Source organism: Setaria italica, chromosome VI (assembly GCF_000263155.2).
Source record: "Setaria italica strain Yugu1 chromosome VI, Setaria_italica_v2.0, whole genome shotgun sequence".
Classification (NCBI taxonomy): Eukaryota; Viridiplantae; Streptophyta; class Magnoliopsida; order Poales; family Poaceae; genus Setaria; species Setaria italica.
The window spans coordinates 101,308-117,941 of NC_028455.1; the positions used below are offsets into that span (position 1 = coordinate 101,308).

At 47.3% G+C, this 16,634-nt stretch overlaps 2 protein-coding genes across 9 annotated transcripts in view; both read right to left on the bottom strand.

Moving 5' to 3' along the window:
- Positions 1 to 5,853, bottom strand: part of LOC101767897 — a 7,086-nt gene extending 1,233 nt beyond the window's left edge. The window contains exons 1-6 of one of the 3 annotated variants that reach the window (XM_012847122.2): positions 5,296 to 5,853; positions 5,127 to 5,226; positions 4,955 to 5,020; positions 4,714 to 4,831; positions 1,233 to 1,324; positions 855 to 916 (exon numbers count right to left, since the gene is read on the bottom strand). In XM_012847122.2, the coding sequence (XP_012702576.1) occupies positions 855 to 916; positions 1,233 to 1,324; positions 4,714 to 4,831; positions 4,955 to 5,020; positions 5,127 to 5,226; positions 5,296 to 5,576 (719 nt within the window). In that variant the 5' untranslated portion in view covers positions 5,577 to 5,853. The remainder of the gene's footprint in view (positions 1 to 854; positions 917 to 1,232; positions 1,325 to 4,713; positions 4,832 to 4,954; positions 5,021 to 5,126; positions 5,227 to 5,295) is intronic. The other 2 variants (XM_012847120.2, XM_012847121.2) reach the window with 2 other exon arrangements.
- A 191-nt stretch (positions 5,854 to 6,044) lies between these two features.
- LOC101769387 (vegetative cell wall protein gp1) lies at positions 6,045 to 11,218 on the bottom strand. 6 transcript variants are annotated; one of them, XM_004972327.3, is made up of 9 exons: positions 10,960 to 11,218; positions 10,070 to 10,357; positions 9,407 to 9,532; positions 9,260 to 9,302; positions 8,908 to 8,990; positions 8,446 to 8,523; positions 8,292 to 8,345; positions 7,921 to 8,055; positions 6,045 to 7,842 (listed from the first exon to the last, which is right to left on the bottom strand). In XM_004972327.3, the coding sequence occupies exons 2-9, from the start codon at positions 10,355 to 10,357 to the stop codon at positions 6,403 to 6,405; spliced, it is 2,247 nt and encodes a 748-aa protein (XP_004972384.1). In that variant the 5' UTR covers positions 10,960 to 11,218; the 3' UTR covers positions 6,045 to 6,402. The 6 variants fall into 6 exon arrangements, with proteins under 6 accessions (XP_004972384.1, XP_004972383.1, XP_004972382.1 ...); XM_004972326.3 differs by having other exon boundaries at positions 9,260 to 9,305; XM_004972325.3 differs by having other exon boundaries at positions 9,260 to 9,326.
- Positions 11,219 to 16,634: the final 5,416 nt, after the last annotated feature.

The following is a 16,634-nucleotide window of genomic DNA, read 5'->3' on the forward strand; positions in this document are numbered from 1 at the left end:
ACACTCTGAATGATCTCGCACCTCTCTCGAGTCTTGCATGTGTGGCGTGCACAATCTCATCTAAGTTTCAGATAGTCGGAGAGAGAGTCATAGTTAGACTCATGCAAGAGACACGCGTCCAGACCTCGACACTCCTGTTTGCATTTTTTTGTCTTTGATTACTAACGAACAAAATACATCTATCACATCTATCAGAATTTGTTTCCGAGAAATATTTGTTTTTGCTTCTTTTCCCTAGATTTTCTCTTAAGAATAATCGATCGAACTATGTTGCTTGCGTCACCTTGCCCGGGGCGGGAGGAGGTGTCGCGGGGGCGGCTGGGGAGGCGGAGGCCGGGGCGGGAAAAGGCGGCGCGGGGGTGGCCTGGCCGGGGAGGTGGGGGCTGGCGGCACAGGGAGGGAGGCGGCTGGCGGCGCGGTGAGGGAGGCGGCTGGCGGCGCGGTGGAGGGGGCGCGCGGACGCCGGGGAGGAGCTGCAGCCGGGCAGCGCTAGAAGGAGGCTGTGCGGGGAGGAGGAAGAAGATAGAAGAGGGAGTGAGGGAAAAAAAAGGGGATGACAGGTGGGCCCCACAGCTGATAGGTGGGGCCCACAACTAACGGTGTTAAAAGGACATCCATCCCAACCCTCTCAACCTCTTCAACCAAACAAAAGACTAGGTCCAACCCATTCCTCTCATTCAAACACGAGCTGGGTTCACTCCAACCCACAAAAGGGGGCTGGCTCCAACCCGACCCACGTCGTCCCAAAACCAAAACGCATGCTACGACAGCTCCCATGCAAGGTTCCACTTTCATATTAATTACATAGAGAACCCAAAGGAATAAATGAAAAACAAGCAATAGCAATATCATACCTTTCTGAAATTGCTCTTATATTGTTATTCATGCGTAGAAATAGGTCCATATTCTCCTCCGTCTACAAGAAATTTGTAATCACAGAAAAGGTTATAATGACTCAAGCTTCTTTTTCTTATGAGTGCCGGACTACGACTCAAACTTCCATGCATAGCTTTGAACTACTATGTCTAGGTCTATGTGCTTTTTTAAAAAAAAAATCAATCTATGTGCTTTGCAACCACTTTTCATCTCCATGTTTCATCTGTTGACCGACAGATAGTGGATGCAACCCTTGCAGCAGTGCCTAGTGCGCTCCTCTGCACTTAAGTATGATGCACTAATACATTTAGGATCATAAGTGATAGATATTAGACAAAGTATATCAGTATCCCAACCTTGAAGGTTTTGATATTTGCAGCAATCTGGCTGAGTAACTGATTATTTTCCTCCAGAAGATGCTGAATTGCACTATCTAAAACAGGGGCTGCTTCAGAAGGGAAACAAAGGAGTATCGTCAGGAGGAAAAAAAAAAATCAATCAGCACGAAATAGTTCCATGAAATAACATCAGCAAGGAAGAAATTTTTCAGTAATTTGTCCAAACTGTATGTTACTGTATTACATTGCAGTTTGTGCAATAGAAGTACATAGCAAACATGCAACAGCACTGTTCACAGGAACTGTCAGAGCCTCATGCATTGTTCATATGAGATGCATTGGCACATGTTAGTTTATGGAAATTTGGGAGAATATTAGTAGTTTTGTCGTGAGATCAGTAGGGATTTTTTTAGATATGTATGCCTGTATTAGATATAAGTTTCATTCATTGTCGATCAAATGAAGGCATTGTGTCTTGTTAAATTAAGAAGGAATGCCCTATCAAAAAAAGAAGAAGGAATGTGTCAGTAGCTATTCTCTCCAAAAAGGTATTTCATCCCAGTATGCAACCTTTGTCTCCCCTAAACTATCAAAAAATAAAATAAAAAACTTTGCCTCACATCCATTGCACCGATTCCCTTCATGGCAATATACTCTGTTCAGTAGTTACCGTCTTGTGAGGTAAGAATCGTCAAAATTAGTGTATAACAATTCAGACATCAATAAAGATACTATCGAAAATCATGAGACTTTTAGCCAACATTTCTCTAATTTTACAGCATAGCTAAAGCTTGTAAGGCAGATATTCGTGCACATATTCCAATTCTAATACTCTACATTTCACAATATTGTTCGTATGAAACATCTGCACAGCCCAATGAGACAAGGAACCAGTAAAAAAATAAAAAGAATGAGAAATTACTTCCACTACCACTATTCAATGATGTACTATGACCGAACCCTTTTTCTCAGCATTGAAGTAGGGCTAGAGACTGGAAAAAAACACAATGGCCACACTTCTGATTTCCTCAATGGACAAACATTATTAAAACGATGCTCCCAAGAAAATGGATGTCATGTGTACAAGTCGCTTGGGCCATGAGCCGGCCCATTAGGGCGTGTGGGCACCGGCCCAGCAAGGGGCCGCCGTCTTGGTTAGGGTTTAGGAAGAGTCTAGAAAATAGGTTTGCTTGTAATTCAAGTCGAGTTAGGTTTGTTTGTGAGTCAAGTCAGCTCCTCCCCATAAATATGAGGGGAGAGGCAAGGGATTGAATCAAGTAGGAAAAGGGCTTAGTCCCATCCTACCTTTTGCTAAGAAAGTCTCCAACAGCTCTCCAGCCTCCCTGCACCCTAGCCGCCGCTGCGCTGCCTCCATGTCGCCCAGCGCCGCCTCCACGCCGGCGGCAGCCCTGCCGCCGCCGTTCCCCTCCTCTTCCTAGGTGCGGCCAGCCCTAGGCCAGCCGCATTCCCCCCTCTCTAATCCCTGATCCCCCTCTAATCCGCTACTAATATTGTCAGGGATCTCTAACCCTGACAATGGAAATATACTGTGAAACCGTGAAGCAATACCCTCGGTTGGAATAAGTTTACTTCACCCCCTCACCTATTCAAGGTTGACTGTTTAATCCCCTCGCCTATGGAACCAGGTATTCTACCACCCTCAACTATTCAAAACCATGTAAATAACCCCCAGTGGCAGTTTTAAAGGTGGACTATGACGATTACGTGGCACTACACATGGATGATGAAGTGGCGGGATATGCACCCAATCATGCTGGAATCAGCATTTTCCCAGCTGCCAAGCTGCGCTGACTGCCGCAGGGCACCACGCCATCCACAACTCTACCAACCAAGCCCCTGTTGTCGGCAACAAGCTCCTTCCTGACAAGAAGAAGCTCGCGGACCCTTCGTTCTCTCCCCGCTGCCATCACTCCCATCTCCTCGCCAATCTTTGATCCGGCGGTCGTTCATATGTATGGAACATTACATTGAAATTATTTTAAAAATATACTTTGTGGTAGATCTTCCTTGCTAGGCGGAAGACACCACTGGCAGGTCCCCTCGGGGGGCTTGCCTGCGATAGTGACCGACGCGATGCTATACCGGAAAGGCCCCTCGGGGTGTTAGAAAGTATAGGATGTGTACAGAGCAGTGCTTGGAAAGGATTGTGCTTCGGGCAAACCCCTTAAAGAGGTTTTCCCCCGAACCCCCTTTCCAAAAAAGATGGAACGGAACTGTGGAACCTAACTTTTGTGATTTTGTTCAGTGGTTAGGTTCCCAGAACTATAGTATAACTCATTAGCTACACCCCCGCCCTCAGGGTGAAGGTGTTCCCCCCGAGACCCCCCTTCTAGTTTTTTATTTTAAACTAGTTCGCCCTGAGCCGACTTGGGATTATAAAAGAGTTATACTTGTTCTGCCCGACCTTCAGGATAGTGAATCCTTCCTGCCAGGAAGGCTTCCCTCTCCCTTTGGTCTATCCCATATCATAGTCCGTAGTGACATATAGGCAAAACCACCTCTAAAACCGCCACAAGGGGTTATTTACACGGTTTTGGATAGAGCGGAGAGTAGATTACCTGGTTTCAGAGGTGAGGGGGTTAAGTGATCAACCTTGAATAGGTTGGGGGTGAAGTAGAGTGAGAAACTAACAAGGAGATCATAGACTTGGAGGAAGAACCTGGGAGAAAGACTAATCACTAACGTATTCTACTTCTTGATAGTAAATTAAGTGTGCGCAAAACACAGTTTACCCGCATAGGATAACTAAAAATTGTCCTAAATGACCATGCTGTGTTCAGAAGAATTGTCCACAGGTAACTTGTTCAGCAACGAGAACCTTTTGTAATCCTCAGCACAGGGCAACAGCTAAACTACCCTGCAATACTGTGGGACGTGAGCACTGTGTATAGACCCTACAACATGTACAAGTACTGCTGACAGATGAAGACCACCTGGTAGAGAAGCCAAGAGTCGGATTTAAAAAATTATGACAAGAAATCGGACCATGATTGTGTTCAGAAGTATGGTGAATGTTTTATTCTTAGTATTTTATCCACCTTCCAGTCAGGCAACACAGGTCATTGCCCAATTCATATGGCCTAAATTTACCATGTACCTCTCTTTGATATTTCAGCAAAACAGCCTAGTAAGTCAAGTATGCAATGGGCCTGCCAGAGCCTAACAAGCAAATGCATCTAAAGGTTGCTTCCTAGAAGAAGCAGATAACATTGGTAACTACTGAAGTAGTGCACCTGCAGATCCAGGCCGCAAACTCATGTATCTACCATCCTCAAATGACCAGCCATTTTCTACTCACAACAGTAATTAAGGACAATACTGGAGAACTATAAAGCAGCCCTAACTGTGGTTACGATGCGAACGCTATGCTAATCCTACAGTTACAAACTGCTCTATAAACAATTGAGTTTGAAACATGTCACACAGAGCAAACAGTTTACCACATCCAAGGGAACAAATCATCTATTGATGGACCAACCTTCCATAGGAACCAAGCTATTTTGACTTGGATGATGCAGTGATAATGGAAGCAGGAATGCACTGTTTGTAGGCGGCATTGGAACGTTAGCTGCCGAGGTAGAGGCAACCATCTTATTCTGCAGTGATTACCCAGGAATTTAATCATCAGAAAAAAAAAAGAGTACAGGATTTGCATAAGCTTTAATAAAGCTACTGGGGTGCGTATCTGAATGAATCATTCGATTTTTATACAAGAATACCTTCAAGTACGTCATGTTTTCCCCTGCATAATAGTCATCAGGTTTCCTCCTCCTAGTTTCGTTTCCCTGGAATGGCGATATAGTAGAGCAAAAGAAATAGGCAAGTTATGAACAACCTAAGAAGTAGCAACAAACTAGAGGTGGATGCATGAAAGAGAAGCTAGAAACTTACAGGAGTCCAACAGCATCTTAGTGCAACATCCCTAATGGTCTTAGCCGGCAGCATAGCAGCAATCTTGATGTACTTGGTAATATTAGGTTCATGGGCGTATCTGGCAAAGAGTAACAGGTTGATATACTGAAGGAGAGTAAATGCAGTAAGCAGGCAGAGGGTGTTTAACCTGATGAGGCCCTCCTCCAAGGTTGCAACCTCGTGTGCGGTCCAATCGGCAGGCGAAGCGGTGACAAACTTGTACTTTTTTGGAGCTGATGGAAGTGAGGAGGTGGTGGCGGGGGGCATAAGGGTGGGATCGGGAGTGGACGACGTGAAGGAGAGCATGTGGTTGTGGTGGTGCGGGGGATTGTAGGAGGAGGTGGTGGGGAGCCCCTGGCCCTGAAGCGGGTAAAAGGCCATGGCCATGGCCATGCTGCTGGAGTCGGTGGCGGCCATGTCCCCGAACATTTCTCCCTCCCTCCCCTCCCCTCCCCTCTCCTCTCCTCTGAAATCGATCGATTGGAACCCTAACCGCCAACCCCCATCCCCATCCCCATTTGAGAAGGAGAATCGAATGTACTGAGCTTTTTCTCCCCTCCCAAGCAGGACCCAACTCGGCCGGCGAGGGTGCGGGTGGGGCTGAGGAGGCGGCCGGCGAGGGTGCGGGTGGGGCTGAGGATGCAGCGGCGGACGGGAGGTGAGAGACGATGGGTGCCTGGAGGAGTGAGAGACGACGGCTCGCTCCCCCCAGGGGGCAGGGGCTTCTCCACGTTCCAAACGCTAGTTTCGAGCCCATCCGGAGCCGAAAATAGCAGGCGCGTATCACAAAATAATATATTAAGTGGATAAGTTGGTACAATTCATCCAAACAAAACAAAAGAATCAAATGATACAACCAACCAAACACACCCGAGCAGAAAATTGCCTTCCATCGACTACATGTCAACGCTTTCACAGCATCTTTTTAATAACCAGAAACTAATGACCAAACACGATTTCTATCATTCCGTTCTATTCTTGCACAAATACACCATATAATAAAACAGCATCACAGAGTCCTCTCCAAAAACATGCATATCAACTGATGCCAGGAATGACTTTGACACCCCTTTCACAATACAGCATGGTTCAAACAAGGGATTCCACTCATTCTTTTCACACATGCGCCTTCAATAGGAACTTACTATCTAGACCAGAAATATTTATTGCAATAGCAAATGAGCTTGCTAGTACATTTCAGGCATCTTGACTTTGTGTTTGTGTCACCACACACACATCTCCTCAGCAGTCGTCACTACTTCACGCCAACCGATGCCATGAGATCCTCGTACTCAGGGTCCGCCCCCTCTGTTTTCTGAGCTGCCGTTGGTGCAAAAGGATTGTAGATTGGATTGCCACCCTGCCTGTCTCTGCTTGCAAATGGATTCGCCTGCGATGGTGGCCTCGGCTGGAATGGGCGGGAAGGCAAGAAATTTGATGGCCCCAGCATAGGATGTGCTTGTACTGCTGGAGGGATTCCCGGGAAACCCGCAGGTAACTCGAGATGAGATGGATTCCTGGGGAAGCCTCCATGTAAGTGTTGAGGTGGATGAGGTGGAGCATGCATCCGAGCCTGACCCATTGCATTCAAGGGCCTGCCATCACAAGGCCTTTGGAAGCCTTGATTGGGACTCTGATTGCCAGGATGGAAGAATGGAGCGCCAGGGTGACTTCTGCCTTGTATTCCCATTTGACCGCCTGATGCTGCAAAATCTGGAGTAGGTGCAGGTGATACAACAGGCCGAAAGGTAAAATCACCAGCAACTGGGCGTGGAGGTCTCAAAGCGGCAATTGGTGCCTGACCGGAGCTTGTGCTTGCAGGACCTGATGCAGGTGGGCACGAAGGAGGCACCATGCCAGGAGTTGGTCCAACTCGAGAGAAAGCTGGAGGTGGGCCTATGGAAAGTGGGTAGCCCGACTGTGTTGATGACCCACCACCACCAGGAAATGCTACCGGGGAAGGACATTGAGGCGCAACTGTAGAAAAAGACTGAACTCCACCAGGAGGCCTGGAAACTAATGTTGCTGAACAAGTGAAATTTGCTAACGCTGGCTGCTGGCTGTGGTACATGGTGGGCATATTTGATGGAGGTGTCAATGCAGCAGGACCGTGCGGTGGAGTTGCGCCAAGAGGGGACACGGAAATAGGTCTCACTGGCACAAAATTCGGTGAAGCTTGAGGAGGCCACTGAGATTGTGGCGTGATGGGAGAAAAAGATGGCCATCCACCAGATGCGTGGGGTATTTGAAGGGGTCTAACTGGCGGTGGCACTGAGGAAGATGGTGTCATTTGTGGGCTTACAATTCCAGGTGGTTGACCAAAAGGCCCAATTGAGGAGTTAGCTCGGAACTGAGGTGGATGTTGTTGATTGCTTGGCATTGATTGCTGAGGTCCAGGAACAGGAAATGGATTTCTTGGCGTGCTGTTCATGTGAGGAGGATGACCTGTGAAGGGAGGCATACTGAAAGAACCAGCAAACGGTTGTGGTTGCAATGAATTGTTAGGTAATGTACTCAAAACAGGCCCTGAGGAAGTAATTGATGGAGCATCAGTCTGAGGAGTGGACAGCCAAGGAGCATTTTGTGATTGGTAATGAAGTAGACCTGGGGGTGAAATGGTATTCTGCACGGGATTTACATCGGAGGTAACTGCTGAAGAAACAGTAGTAGTTGTTGGAGTAGATGTTGACTTCACCTAAGGTCCAAATGATTCCATGGTCAGTTGACAACAAATAAGAGGATTTAGAGAGGGGGGAAGACAAGCTGGACTTACCGACACAGGAGCAAGAAGCAGCTCAATCAACGCAACTGCAGTATCTACTTTATCATAAGAGTCAGCCGAGACATTGATGTATAGGTCTTCATAAGCAGCTCGAGCATCACTTATGTCTTGATGATGAATCTCGCTCTGAGCATGAATGAAAAAGTTTTTCATTTGTCTATTGTGTTGAAATTGCTTTAAAAATTGTTTACTACAAGGAGAACACACGTGAAAATTATGTGATATTGAGAGCTTGAGGATCAAGATCAAAGGTGAAACTTAAGTAATGCTAAAAGAAGGGAGTGCAAAATCGAAAGGATGATTAGTATCGCTGTATAAATGATCTATCAATTTAATTTACAGAATCAGGAAAACAAATATACCTTCTCTCCATTGATTTTCTTAGTCCCATATACTTGTATTACAGCTCCAGTTTCCTGCCACGTGCAAATGAAGTCAACAGAGTTTAACATACACACTACTCTCAGGGATGTTTCAACAAAATAAAACTACAGGATGTCCAAGAATAGATCATACTTCATGTAGCCGCTTCAGAGTATTGCTCTCAGGTCCTATAAGAACTCCAATAATATTATGTCCAGGATGCGCTTCTGCCTGCAATGGCCAACAGCATTCCGTAAATGCACCATATCTATAAAAAGATCTAGAGGCTAAATGTTAGTATCAAGTCCATCCAAAAACTAAGTATAGCATATCATAGACAAAACAGATCAATTGAGATCCCTCCCCTCTAGTAGATTACACTACTCTAGGGGATAGACCTAGTTGTGATACATAATTCTAGTATATTACAAAGGAAATTTAAGATAAACTCTTAATGGTGTAAGCCAATCGTCCATGTACAAGAAACTCTTGGGGTATCAAAAATTATAGTTGCAAGAGAACAAAAGGATCAATACCATCTTGCATAAATGAAAAACAACCAATGGCTAAAGGTCAAAACATGCAATAAGCACAAGAAGTAGTGTGATAACATACCGGAAGAGGGATCTTTGTCTCCTTAAGTACTGGTTTGTAGTTCTCAGGCACCTTATATCCCGGATTCAGACGGAGTATTTCACCTGCAGATAATATGCGCCACAGTTAATACTACATAATTTCTTGGAGATGAATAAAGACATTTAACAAGGCCAGTATATCACCACCATGTCCAGAACCTAACACGGGGCAACTGGGCAACCACATGTATCACTGAGTGAGATACTACTAAATAGAGCAATGCCCCATGGCCCCATCAGTACCAAGACACAATGACACAGGCACATATTTATGTTTACTTAGTAATTAAATGAAGTGCATGATTACAGGAGAAAAGGAGAACTTCTCTGACCAGTAATTTCTCGTCTTTCAAGTTCCAATAGCTCAACCTTTCCCTGCTGCAAAAAGGGTAAAAGATGCTTACCAAATGAGAGCATATAATTGTTTATCTTGACACACTATTAGGCTGCAATAAGCGTAGCATCTGAATTAGGAATACCTCATTCTCTTTCAAATTGTCAGAACCAACAGAATTTGTCCCCTTTCCAGTGGATACTGAACCTTCAATTTTACCCATATCCAAGGTTCCGGATTTCAGCTGCTTGGTGATTTGCTCCACTCGAGTCTGCTCATGCAGTAATATGAATTAATGACACCTGGCAATGGAAGCATTCTACATGAGAGAATCGCAAGAAAAATGCCCGGTTCTGTCCAGTCAGAAGGGGGGCACAGGGCTTATCCCTTCAATTTATTATTTGCCTAGCCTCCAAAGTAATGTTCACCCAATAGTGTGTGTTTCAGCATTTCCATTCTAGTCAAAGGAACTGGTGTATGAAGTACTAGATTTCTAAAGTGTTTAGAGAAAACATATGCAACCTTGTTTAATTTGAAATGTAGATTGATCACAGATGCTAGGCGATGAAGAGAAACAGATATTTTAAGAAAATACAAGCTCAAGTTGACATTCTAGTGACTGGAAGTGATACAGAATCATCTACAACCGTCTCAGGCAATCTCTGAGGAATGATATTTTTTACTGAAAAACGATAAAACATACCGTTGAAGCGAAGACCTTTCATCGATCAAAATGCAAAAGATAGATGTCAAGAGATGGAGCAGACTAGAAGTGTAAATTTATAGAGGTCAAAAGAGGAGACAGTACCTGGTAGGCCAAAGCCCTTCCTTTGCACACAGCAGGGTCGGTGGTGAGGTCAGGCCCCCACTTTGTCTTTCTCTGAGCATGCCTGCTGTTATCTTCCTTGGATGCAGTAGGTGTTTCATTCTTGGTAGTGGCACCACGAGTTACAAGTGAGCCGGCTAGCTTGTTCTTTGGTATGACGAATCCAGCTTTTGTCCCGAATATTGAAATCTTGGGAGTCAAAGATAGAGGTGCGGTGGATTTTGCTCGCTGATGCTTGGCAGGAGAAGATTGATCTAGTTTTGTGGCCATCTACAAGCAATAGAAAGATGCATTCAACGTCGGAAGCAGGGGAAGGAGAGTACGCATGCGGAGCTGGTGAATTGCGATGCCTAGGTTCAACTACTAAGCACCTAAATCATGTTCACATACTGAAACATAATAAAGTATAAAATGTACAACTTCGATAATAGTTAATTGTGCAACAAACTTGATGTTTTGGATCCATTTTCTCAACTTGTATGTGAATAAAAATATGCAAATGTCCTCTATCTTCTTCGTTGTGTAATTCTAGTACAAGATACGGAGATTTCAATTTGCCGCAAATGGTTCAAAGTTTTGAACTAAAATTGAAAGGGGATGGGAACTTAGGAGGCTAAGAGATGAACAACCTGTGTGCCTGTGGCCTAATTGCCTGCCTGTCTGCGCCTGGCGGCCTGGGCGCCTAGTGGTGATGGCGAGTTCCACGGGCCATGGTGCGCCTGTGCCGCACACTAGCAGGCAGCTAGTCCAGACTAAACGAATCGATGCAGGGCGGATTTGGGAATCGGGAGCTAGGGTTTGGGTGCCCGGAGGGAAGGGGGTGGCTGGGGGCGAGGGCGAGCGACGCTACGAGCCTGAGACGGCGCACGTACCTTCTGCAACCTTCGACGGGCAGGCGGCTACTCAAGCTCGGGCGCAGAGGCAACGGACTCCAAGGGCGGCGCCGACGAACTCCAAGGGCGGCGATGGCGAACTCCAAGGACGGCGAGATTGAACTCAAATGGTGCAGGGGAATCCGGTGGGGAAGACGTGGCTCGCAGCCGGCGGCGCAAACCCTAGAATCACCAGGCGGGCGGCGCACCGTGCGAGCAGGGCAGCAGCCGGAGTGGCGGACGAGGTACTTGGCGGATGGCATTTGGTGGGTAATTTTGATCAAAGTTGAAGGGTAGTTTCGTAATGAGTACCCTTTTAAAAAAAAACCTTTTAATTAAGGCCCTGTTTGGGAAGGGCGTGTTAAAATTTAACAGGGTGTTAAACTTTAACACCCTCAAATAAAGGTGTTAAACTTTAGTATCTTGAGGTGTTTGGATGATCTGTTAAAATTTAACACCTTAGGTTGTAATTGACAACTTTACCCCTCATTACTCCTCTCAATGGCAGCCAAATACCCCTTCTTCCTTCTTCTCCTTCCTCCTCCTTCCTTCTTCCTCCTTTCCTGTGCCTGGCGCCTCCGGCCCCACCCCTGCTCGGTCCACGCCGTGCCCGGCGCCAGCGTCGGCGTCGGTGCTGCCGGCCGCCCCGTCGGCCCTTCCCCTGCGCCTGCCGCCTCCGGCCCCGCCCCGCCGCCGGCGTCCCCTACCGCGGCGCTAGCGGCCGCGCCCGCCCGAGCCCCCAACGCCACCACCGCGCCCGCCCGAGCCCCCACCGCCACCACCTGCGCCGCCCGCCGGTCCCCACACCACCGGATCGGACTCGCCCGCGCCGGCGACGATGAACCGCCAGCCACGCGAGGCCGCCCGCGCTGGCCGCCGCCCGCAGCCCGCGCGAGGCCGCCCGCGCTGGCCGCCGCCCGCTACCCACGCGAGGCCGCCAGCGCGACCCCGCCGCGTGCTGCCCAGCGCGGAATCCCGGCGCATGAGCGGAGCGGACCGGCGGTGGCGCGCGATGGGCGGACCAGCGGCGGCGCGACGGGCGGACTGGCGGCGGTGCGCGACGTGCGGATCGGGGAAGGAAGATGGGGGCAGTGGAGGAGAGAGAAGAGGAGAGAGAGGGGGGCAACCAGGGAATAAGTGGGGAGGGGGACCACTTTTAACACTTTTAGCACATTTTAACACCCCCTCCATGTGTTTATGAAAAGAGGGGTGTTAAATTTTAACACTTCATCTTTAACACTTGTGTTTGGCAACCAAAAGTGTTAAAATCTGTTAAAAAGGGGGTGTTAAACTTTAACACCCCCTTCCCAAACAGGCCCTAAAAATTTGAAAATAACGATTTGCAAAAACAAACTCTTTCGGTATGAGATTTGCCACGGTTTACGGTAGCACACATACTAATATGGAGTATAGTTATGCCACATGCAATGGCGTGACTACAGTCACACCACGCCGGTTGGTTCGACCGAGCCTTGATGGATGACGCAGTAAAAAGGTGGTACGGGTGTCGAGGCTTGGTCACTGCAAACCATGTAGCAATTTGGTCACACAAACCATGTGATGTGCTATTACTCACGCCAAAAAGCTTGTCGTGACCAAAAGTACTAGTTTTTTGAAATATAGATTGGCATCGGTTATTTTTAAAATATTAATTTTCAAAAGAGGGTAAAAAAAATCTCAAACAAGACCAGGGAGGTAGTTTGCTGCTGGGTCCGGTGGCCTGTTACCAGATTTTTTTTAATAATCAACAGTGTGGAGACCGACTAGGAGGAGGGTCGATGGCTATTCCCAATCACACCCGCGACTCAGAGCCGACACATTGCAGAAAAGATCGTGAACCCTTGCCTCCACCACCGCCACCAACTACGACACCACTCCGTGCCTCCGCCACCGCCTTGGTGCTAATCCGAGCCATCGTTTCCAACTTTAGCCGACCTCCCCGTATCCACCACCTCCTCAGCTCTAGCGTCGTCCGACGCCTCCACCACCACCATCATCGCCATCGTTGCCGCCTAGCCGTCGTGCCTCACCTCTCCCGTTCTAGAGCTCCCCCGCCACCATACCTCGCCGTCATCTTGACCGGGCCTACCGTTGATTCGGCAACCTCCCACCACCTCCTCTATAGCCCGACAGCCCCGGAACCCTAACCCCGACAGCTTGGGTAGCACGAAGAGCGGCGGTGGTGGTGGGCTGTTGCTTGGCCGTCTACGATTATTCCCAAGTGGGTCAGTTACCAGACCATATAAATTAGAAGGGAGCTATTTCAAACTTGAGTCCATGCAACCCTAAATGTCCTATTCCAAAATGGCCCTTGTGCCACCAAACCTAGAAGACTTTCTTTGTTTCCTTTTTAGTTTCACTTTTAGATTCTTGCAGCATCTTATGTCCACCATCCAATCTAGCCTGCACGCACCATCTCCGCCTGCCACCACCATCGTTGGAGAACAAGAAAATAATTTTTTTTAAATTATTAATATAGTTTTTAATAAATTTTGAATACATTCTCTTAAAATGTTAAAATAGGTTATGAAAAATGTCAAGTTTTGTATTTTTTTAGATACTTATGTGTTTCTGATAAATGTTGAATTTGCTATTTTTTTAATGTTGATCTATTTTTAAAAAAATATTAAGTCTAGTCTTTTGAAATGTTGAATTTAGACTTCTAATATGAGTCTTATAGGCTTCAAAGTCATAATACTAATCGGCTTCCATAAGGATCTGATTAGATGGATCTGATTAGTTCGTTGCTAAGCTGAGCTAGGCTCGTACTTGAGAGCGAGGCCCCCGGTGGCAGAAGGCGCTTTGCTGATTGGTTGCCTGCCATATCTAGCCCGACTGCGCCGAGTCCTTGTGTTGGTCGGCTGAATGAAGCCTCCACTTCACACACGCCAAGCCTCTTTTAGCTCACTTTGGATGTGCAAGTTGCATCGCTGGAGCCTGGCCCGTGAGGAAACGCGCATTTTTGCTGCATCTCAGGAGGCAGCCTCGGCAACAGCTTTTGTACTCGTCGGGCCAGGCCCAACGCTTGGTTTGTGCAACAAATCAAAGCACACTTCATCTTCGAAGCCTGGCCAAGACTGAATACAGACCCTAAGTTGTATAGAAGCTATACTGACTGAATTTTTTTTTTCTAGACGGCTGATAATTCTGGGTGGCTTGAAAAAACAGAACGGAAGTGCTTATGTTTGTGAATCTTGATGTCAATTTGTGAATATTGCTTAAAAAATCTTTTAAAAGAGGAATAGTATTTTTTTTTTGCTGATATCAAACATTTAGGGCCTGTTTGGATCCAAGGACTAAATTTTAGTCCCGCACTTTTAGCTCAAAATTTAGCTCTTGGGATCCAAACAGGAGGGCAAAAAGTGACAAATAGCTAAACTTTGGGCTAAAAAAATTAGCTCCTCAAGAGGCCCAAAAGGGGCTAAAAGGGACTAAAAGTGATCCCCCGGACCACTTTCCTCCCCTTGCCCCGTACTCTCTCTCTCCCGCACGCTCTGCCCGGCCCCGCCTCCTTCGTCCGCCGCCGCCGCTATCTCCACCTCGCCTCACCGGCCTCGCCACATCCGCCTCGCCTCGCCGGCCCCGCCGTCTCCGCTCGACCCCGCGGCGCCGTCACCTCCTCCTCCTCCGCCGCCTCACCCCCGCTGCCTCCGCCTCGCCCCTGCCGCCGCCGGCCGCCTCCTCCTCCTCCTCCGCCTCGCCCCCGCCACCACCTCCACCTTCGCCTCGACCCCGCCGCCGCCAGCCTCGATGCCCTCGGCCGCTGGATCTGGGGGCCGTGGCCGCCGGCGGGGAGGAGAGGGCCGCGACCGCCGGCAGGAGGGAGGATGACGAGGAAGGCGTCGAGGTCGAGACGGGAGCGGACGGTGGCGGCCTCGAGGTCATAGAGCGGGAGGAGGAGGCGGACGACCTCCTCGCTCCCGGTCTCCGCGGCGACGTAGAGCGCGGTCTTCCCGGCGTCCGTCTGCGTAGCGGCGAGCGCGGCCACGGAGGTGCCCGAGGCCTCGGTGTCGGCCAGGAGCGTGCGGACAACGACCGCATCGCCGGATCTGGGGCCCACGGCTGCCGGCGGGGAAGACGGCGGCAAGGACCCAGGGGCGAAGTGGAGAGGAGAGAGAGAGGGAAAGGAGGAGGAGGGAGTAATGGTAAATCAGTCATTGTTTGATGAGGGACTAAAATTTAGCTCATGGATCCAAACACCCCATCAGAACTAAATTTTAGGGGCTAAATTTTAGAGACTAAGGACCTGTTTGGATCCATGAGCTAAATTTGGAGCCCACAGGTAGCGCTGCAATTGCCGTCATGAAACGAGTTGATGTAGCTGCTATATTGCTCCGCCACAATTTTGCAAGATATTTTCTTCATGCTATTAGTTTTTCTCCTGAACAAGCTAATTATGTTGGACAAGTAGGTTCTTAGACTCGCTATTGCTAAGCAGAATGTATCTGTTACAAATCATTTGGATTTCTCTCCACTTCAAAAGTGCCATGTTCTCAGTATCATGTGTTTGCAATTATGTTAATTGTATATCAATACCTAGATGCTCACACTTAGTTTAGGACGAGTTAAAAATCATTCATGGAATATTAGAATTGCATCTTCAGGGCTTAGTTTTCGTGCTCTGTGTGACTATACTCGGCACCAATAAATTTGGACAATACTATGATGAATTGCTTACATTGGTAGATTCTTAACTGGTCTGATTTTTCTGTATGTGCATAACTGAAGAAGCTCTTCATACCCTGTAATAGATTCTGCTGTCTCTGCTGCTTGTTTTATAGTTTACAGTTAGAGCCTGCTCCGTTTTATATGATAATAGAGTAAAAGAAGAAAGAGACTGAGGTTTTTTTTCTTTTGTCACATTCAAGACTCCTAATGTCCCTATGTAATGTCCTTCAGGAAGAAGATGATACTGAGATGGATGTTGATGCTGCAGCTCCGGCAACACAGATTTCAATCAAGCATGGTCTCCCTGAAATTGAAATATATTGCTACTTGCTTGTCCTGATTTTCCTTATTGATCAAAAGAAATATATTGTTGTCTAAACTGTTGTATGTACCCTTAGTGTTGATCATACACTAGCTTTTTATCTGGTGGACACACACAGGCAAAAAAAAAAAAAAAAACTCAGTACCGATGCAGTCACACATCACACCTTCGTAGTTTTGATTTGCCCATTATTCTACTCAACTACAAGCTAAAATCTAGTTAGCAATAATAGCAATGAACCTAACCCAAGTACCCAACCTTACACACAGGATTATGAACCCCTTTGACCTTTGTGTATGGTTTGGTTTATTTAACCCCCTCTTTTCTTAAACTTGGTTAGTTTTCACCTGTTGATTCTTACCTTTCTCGGTTTTGCCAACATATGGATTAACGATTAACCCTGGTTGTTTTGGGGAAAAGAAAGGCAAAGACGATGACGTTTCCATATCACCATTTGCTAGCAGCACGGAAACATCAGATATCAAACAATGGCATATTGACGGTGCATCATCCCCAGATAAAATTGAGGCAAACAAACCACAGCAAAAGCCCAACCAACCAAATGCAATTCTTGCTGCTCTTCTTGTGTTGTGCCTGTACAAAAGGGAACACTACACCTGCAGAGTCGCACTGCACTGTCTGCATCATCTGCGATATCTTCTTATCGACCCCCCCCCCCCCCCCA